Here is a 6,865-nt window from a genome sequence, read left to right on the forward strand (position 1 = left end):
CGCCATCCACCCTATCTTGAGAGAGGAGACCTGCTCTTACCATCAGGGGGCGGGTCGCTGCCGTCGGAGGTGTGGTGAGTGCGAAAGCGAACCCATGTCTCCGACATATTATCATCCATTAAAAAAAACCTCTTAGTTTAACGACAACAAAATCTACCTATTTATAGATATAGGTTTTCAGTACCCAATGCATGAAACACGACGAGAGACAAAGATGTTCAGGGTTTTCTAGTAAAAATTCCAGATTTTTCTTCTTCCTGGATTTTTAACTATTTTTTTTTAATAGAAATATTATTTTTTTCAATAGATAAAGATGGAGCGGTCGGTATAATAATAATGAAATGGTAACCTTGCACGCTATCGATATATGTTGACGGAGCACCAGTGAGGAATGATAGTTGAGGATGAAGTCTGGTCCGTTTGCCCCTTTTTTTTTAATGGGTGATAATGATATGGTAACCCCGCCTGTACTATCGGTATACATTGGCGGAGCACCAGTGGGAGATAATAGATGAGGATGAAAGCAGGTCAGTTAGCCCATCCTTACGAATTCAACTAGAATTAACCACGATAGTTTCCAGGGGTAACCACGTGGAGGTCGACCAGACAACATATATTGCTAGTGATGGGGCTATTTCACTCCATTACTAACAATCTCTTTCCCTCCAGTTGGCTCATTGTGATGAATTCAATAAATCTCCGTGGTTTTCAGAAGGAACCATGTGGTGGTCGACCTGACAGAGTATATTGCTAGCAATGGGGTTGCTAGAATACATAACTAGTAATTTCCTTATTCCTACCTAAGATAGAATGGTGCACACACCTATTCCAACAGTAGGTAGAATAGGTGGGTGCACCTATACATTGAAGAGAATGTCAGTTTCAGTTAGCTTTAATTTACTCATTGAAGCGACTAAATTAGGAATTCAATGATTTCCAAGATGGATCGTGTGAATGTCAATCTGACAGGATATATTACCTTCCTCTCGATAGAAAGAATTTTTTTTTACCTTTGTATCAGACTTACACTAACTGAAACGACCCTACCATTTAAAAAACTTGGAATAAAAAAAAAAAAAATATCGTTACAGATATATCAGTTATAGCACTATGTTACCCACGGTACTTCTCATATATAAATCAGAACAAATAAAAGTTTATTTATTATTCCTAATAAAAACTTGTGTGTGTGATTAATCATTGGCAAAGAAATAGAAAATGACACATTTTTTATAGTACTTTTAATAAATAATCTTAATATTAAGGTATATTAATCTTATGTGCACTACACACACGTTTTACTTTATCTACTTAGAAACCTACATACCTATGCTCTTTATCAAAAGTTTCCAATTTTGGTATAGACATGTGATGTGACCTGTACGTATTTGGGTCATGGACGCCATATTAACATAACAAGTTTAACTTTCTTGTTTGATCAGTTCAAGCCTTTTGTCTAGTAATTCTTTATTTAATTTATGCATACATAAAAATCTTCCATTCAGAAATAATACTGGTATATCATTCCTATATAGTCTGAGCCATCTTAAATTCTCTCTTTCAGTAATATCAACTTTAACAATTTCTATAATATTTTTATATGGCTCTAGCTCTTCCATAACTATGTCACATAAAGGACATGGATTTTTTGTATAAAAGGTCAGTACAGGCCGTCCCTCTATAGCGTCCGGTCTGGAAAAAAATAAAGTCTCTCAAACAAAATAACTTTGATTTATTATAGAATCCATTCCTAACAATACATATATTTATTTACATTTACAGCACCTGTATAAAATTTCATAATCAAAGTCATAATACATTTTTACTTAAAGCTATTCTTCCTATTCATGTAATTATATTATTGTAGTTTATACTGTATAAAACTGTTTACAGCAAATCATTTAAAAAGGCACAAGTAAAATAATTACAAAGTGCTTCTAGGGAGTGACTGTTAGACTGTTATTAACTTACAATTTTTCAATCATAACAGAGGAAGCACCTCCACCTCCATTACAAATTGAGGCAACACCTTTTTCTCCTTTTTTCAAAGCATGACACAAGTGCACTACAATTCGAGCACCAGACATTCCAATTGGGTGTCCAAGGCTAACTGCACCTCCATGTACATTAACTTTTGATGGATCCAAATCTAAAAGTTTCTGGTTAGCAACTGCCACAACACTAAAGGCTTCATTGATTTCCCAAAGAGCAACATCATCTTTGTTCACACCAGTCTTTTTCAGTAATTTCGGAATTGCTACTGCAGGAGCAATAGGAAAATCGATTGGGTCACATTCTCCATCAGCAAATCCAACAACACGAGCGATAGGGGTAACATTTAGTCTCTGAGCAGCCTGAGCAGTCATCAATACCAAAGCTGCAGCCCCATCATTTAGTGTAGATGCATTCCCTGCTGTTACAGTGCCATTTTCTTTCTGGAATACGGTTGCTAATTTTGTAAATTTATCAAAATTGACTCTTTTGTATTCTTCATCCTCTGCAAATATGATCGGTGGTGCACCTCTTTTCTGTGGAACAGGTACGGGGACAAGCTCATCAGCGAAGGCTTTGATCTCATAAGCTGCAGCACTTCGTTTATAGCTAGATAGGGCATATTCATCTTGTTGTTGTCTTGAAATGTCTAATTTCTTGGCAGTGTTTTCAGCACAGTTGCCCATATGAAACTTGTTATAAACATCAGTTAGGCCATCAAACACTATGCCATCTACTAATTGCACTCCACCGTATGGTGTTTCACCTCGCTTCAAATAAAATGGTACATTTGACATAGATTCCATTCCTCCAGCTAATATTACGTCCTGATCACCTGTTTGTAGCCCTTGTGCTGCCAGCATTATCGACTTCATTCCAGAAGCACAAACTTTGTTGACAGTTGTACATATTGTGCTTTTTGGAAGGCCAGCGAATATGACAGCTTGTCTAGCAGGTGCTTGGCCTAAGTTAGCACCACACACATTCCCCATATAAACCTAAAAGGAACAAATAAAATTTTAGCTCATCACAGTATGAGACATTAAACATAATATAAATATTTAAAAATAATAATATTTAAAACCAGTAATAATCTAGTGCAAAATAATATTTCACTTTTACTGTTAAACTTTCTAGGCGGGCAGTAGGTCGCGCAATTTCACTTTAAGGTATGTCGAGAATTTTTATCACTATCAATAACACGATACTAGATAATGATGATATTTATGACATGTATAATAAAATTCAAGCCTTATTTAGTTTACATAATTAGAAGTCATAAATATTTTTATTCAATTACTTGTAAAAATTATCAATGAATATTGGCAGTCATTTAATAACCTCTTTTATTTCTTCCTTGGGAATGCCGGCTCTTTCAATCGCACCTTTTACAGCGACCGCACCAAGTTCCGTAGCTGATAAACTAGCAAGACTTCCTCTGAAGGATCCTATAGGAGTCCTAACTGCAGATGCTATTACCACTTCATTGAGTGATACCTTGGAAGAATAAGCTGCCATTGTGATAAAGAACTGTAAATTAAAAGAAACACTTTGATATTAAATATGTAAGAACAAATACTATCTAGTTAGTAGGTTAATATTTGTTGCGAGATATTACCTTTCGTATCGTAACGAATCTAAGTTATTAAGCACAACTAACATGTAAGACAGTTCATGCTCGACTGACTGACTTTACGATTCTGCCTGCTTACAAGAGGAATAGGTTTACTGACCTTTTTTGTTGAATACATTTTGATGCTAATTCCTTTTAAGAAAATCATTATGAATTCTTTAGAAATATAAATTGTAAACCTAATAAAAAACTGTGTAAAATATAGCAACTAAATGAACCGTATAAAACTGGTCGTAAATGAGATACAGCAGATAGACTTATCGTTACAATTTATTATTTACATAGATTTATCTATGCACAGTCGCTCTAAATTAAACGATATTGGACTCTAATGTAAGATGTCTAAGATCATATTCAATTGTCTCATTTACCCTATACCTACATGTAAAAAGTTTGGTGTGTTATTTTTAGTAGAACCTTTGACCCTATTGAATGGTTTCGCTCATCCCATGTAATTTTTTTCTCAACATAGTAATCATCCTTACTATTATGATTCTAGGCACCTATTTGTATAATATTGGATCCAAAAATGAATGGCTTTGAATAATAGAAGATAAAATTAATGTGTAAAATAGATGTAAAAAATAGGAACATAGCTCTATTATATGAATATTTAATAAAAATTACGAATCTTTAAAATTAATTTACTGTTGTTGCTTATAGAATTAAAACTAAAATGAAAATAAAATTTTTGTATTAGCGTGTTTTCTATATATCTAACAGCTTCGTAGACGGTCAATAGAAGGATTGATCTGGGGTTAATTCTGAGGCACTATTTGAAAATTAGATCATATTTTTTTAATGGGTGATAATAGAATAGTAACCCCGCCCGCGCTATCGATATACACCGAATTTGCAAAAAATTAACCATGATGGTTTCCAGGATGGAACCACGTGGAGGTCCACCTAAAAGAGTATCGCGAGCAATGGAGCCCTAGACTCCATTACCAACAATCTCTTTCTTTCCAATTAGATCATATTAGTCGTGATGTAGTTTTAACAACAAAGAATTTGCAGTGAATGCAATTAGTTCTTTATCATAATAATAATTAATTAATAATTTTTAATTAAGTGTGCTGTATGGATATAATAATATATAAATAATGAGAAAACTTTTACAATTTCTATTAACATTTCACTTATTTAAATAGAATATATATAAAAAAAAATATTTTGGGTATGAATCGATTGATCGACAAAATTATCATATTTAAAATATTCAATACTCTGTAGCTTCAAGTATTGACATCAAAATAAAAACAAATACGTGAATATCTACAAATTTTAACTGTACAATACCGCTGTTGTACTTGCTTCGGCAGTATACATATACTAAAATTGGAACGATACAGAGATCACCAAAGATCTTTTTTGTCAATGTATGATAAAGAAATGGCAACCCCGCCAGCGCTAACAGTATACTCTGGCGAAGCACCAGTGAATGATGACTGGTGAGAATGAAAAGGCAGATCAGATAGCCCCAAAGATTTTGGTGTTCTTAGGTTAGCCCATGGTTATGAATATACCTGGTATTCAACACAATGGTTGTAGAAGGAATGATAAAATAAAAAGTATAAATCATATGGTTGCCTTCTTTCTTCTTATGCAAATATAATTGGTAAAAATAGGACGAAAGATACACCATCAATCGCTGTTTTTCCTAATTCGTAGCAGGCTAGTGTATAGAAAATGTTTGATATGTCTATTATTTTACAATAACAAATTTTACATTACTAGATATATATTCGACACAGTTTATGTAAAAAGTATGCAAGCCGGTTGTATCTGAATTTGCTAGGGTTATATGGTCGTATAACATTTTCTATACACTAAAGTTCAGCCGCTCAGAGATTGGGTTTCTGACACCTGTCAATTCCTCATGATTAGTGATGTACCCTAAAAAACCATTAATAATATTTATTAATGTTATTTATAGCATTCAATATACATATTTATTCCATTTAATATATATTTTGTTATTTTTTATAGGAATTACATTTCAAACACAATGTTAATAAAATTGTTGATGAATAAATTAAATTGAATCGTAATTTCTGAATGTAATGAAGGGGAAGAAAATAAAAATGCTGTATTTATTGGAAAGTGTATATTATGAAATACATATTTTAAGACTTAAATAATGAAGACTACGTTAAATTAAAATTTAATCTGACTCCAATTCGCTTGAGGACTCGCTGTCATCTTCACTAACATGTATTATTATATTATTGTCAATCACAGTATCAATACGGATATCGCGATCAAAGTCATCAAATATACTCTTTTAGTTTTTTCAATCACTAGATTAGCTTTATGGCATTGTACTGGCAGTGGTGGTGAGAACATGATGACCGTACTCCAGAGCCAGCTCATCTATTTCATTTCAATTGCCATTTTTTACTAGAAATATAAAGTAGTAAGTAATTGTTTAAATTCATTCTATTGATATCACGACACATTTTCTTATGTTTTGTTTGGGCGTACCTGTATCGTATTATAAGCTTTATTTAGTATGTATTAAGTATATTATATATTATAATATAAAATTAAAACGTTTTATTTAACGATATACCGTCCGACAGATATTAAGATACAAAAATATTCAATTACAATTGCCTTGTTACTATGTCTCATCACTACAAAAACAAACAGTTGACATAACCTTGAAACAGCGTAGTCTGACGTGGTTAGACTTTTAAAAACTATTGTTTTTATATTTGTTAATTAAATAATTGTTAATAATTTTAGCCTAAAATTAATACGTTTATTGTAAGTTTTTTTTTTACAGCACAGGGGGCACACGAGCATGCGACTCACCTGATGGTAAGTGACTACCGCCGCCCATGGTCACCCACAACACCTACGGCATTACAGGTGTGCTGCCGGCCTTTTAAAAAGGAATATGCTCTTTTCTTGAAGGTTATGTTGTCGTATCGGTTCGGAAATACTGCTGCTGGAAGTTGATTCCAAAGAGTGGTTGTGCGTGGGAGAAAGTGCCTTGAAAAAAGCACGGTGGAGGACCGCCACTCATCCAGATGGTTGGGATGAAATTTTAGTTTATGGCGGGTTGTACGATGGTGAAAATCTGCAGTAGGTATCAATCCGAACAATTCTTCAGAGCACTCCCCATGATAAATTCGGTAAAAGATGCACAGACATGCAACATCTCTACGCAGTTTCAGTGGGTCGAGCCGGACAGTAAGACGCCGATCGTCAATAATTCGAGCTGCCCGACTTTGA

At 33.7% G+C, this 6,865-nt stretch overlaps 1 protein-coding gene across 2 annotated transcripts; it reads right to left on the minus strand.

Moving 5' to 3' along the window:
• Positions 1–1,712: 1,712 nt before the first annotated feature.
• LOC113515869 (acetyl-CoA acetyltransferase, mitochondrial) lies at positions 1,713–3,892 on the minus strand. 2 transcript variants are annotated; one of them, XM_026900160.3, is made up of 3 exons: positions 3,726–3,892; positions 3,334–3,522; positions 1,713–2,990 (listed from the first exon to the last, which is right to left on the minus strand). In XM_026900160.3, the coding sequence occupies exons 1-3, from the start codon at positions 3,771–3,773 to the stop codon at positions 1,968–1,970; spliced, it is 1,260 nt and encodes a 419-aa protein (XP_026755961.1). In that variant the 5' UTR covers positions 3,774–3,892; the 3' UTR covers positions 1,713–1,967. The 2 variants fall into 2 exon arrangements, with proteins under 2 accessions (XP_026755961.1, XP_026755962.3); XM_026900161.3 differs by having other exon boundaries at positions 3,611–3,751.
• Positions 3,893–6,865: the final 2,973 nt, after the last annotated feature.

Source organism: Galleria mellonella, unplaced genomic scaffold (genome assembly GCF_026898425.1).
Source record: "Galleria mellonella isolate WM207_F2 unplaced genomic scaffold, CSIRO_AGI_GalMel_v1 utg57, whole genome shotgun sequence".
Classification (NCBI taxonomy): Eukaryota; Metazoa; Arthropoda; class Insecta; order Lepidoptera; family Pyralidae; genus Galleria; species Galleria mellonella.

Bases quoted from the DNA above. Each gene is read 5' to 3' on its own strand.
- LOC113515869 (XM_026900160.3), bottom strand. From the start codon at position 3,773: ATGATTTTCTTAAAAGGAATTAGCATCAAAATGTATTCAACAAAAAAG. The intron at 3,523-3,725 runs GTCAGTAAACCT...TTTAATTTACAG, and splicing joins AAATGTATTCAACAAAAAAG to TTCTTTATCACAATGGCAGC. The intron at 2,991-3,333 runs GTTATTAAATGA...TGTTCCTTTTAG, and splicing joins CCAAGGAAGAAATAAAAGAG to GTTTATATGGGGAATGTGTG.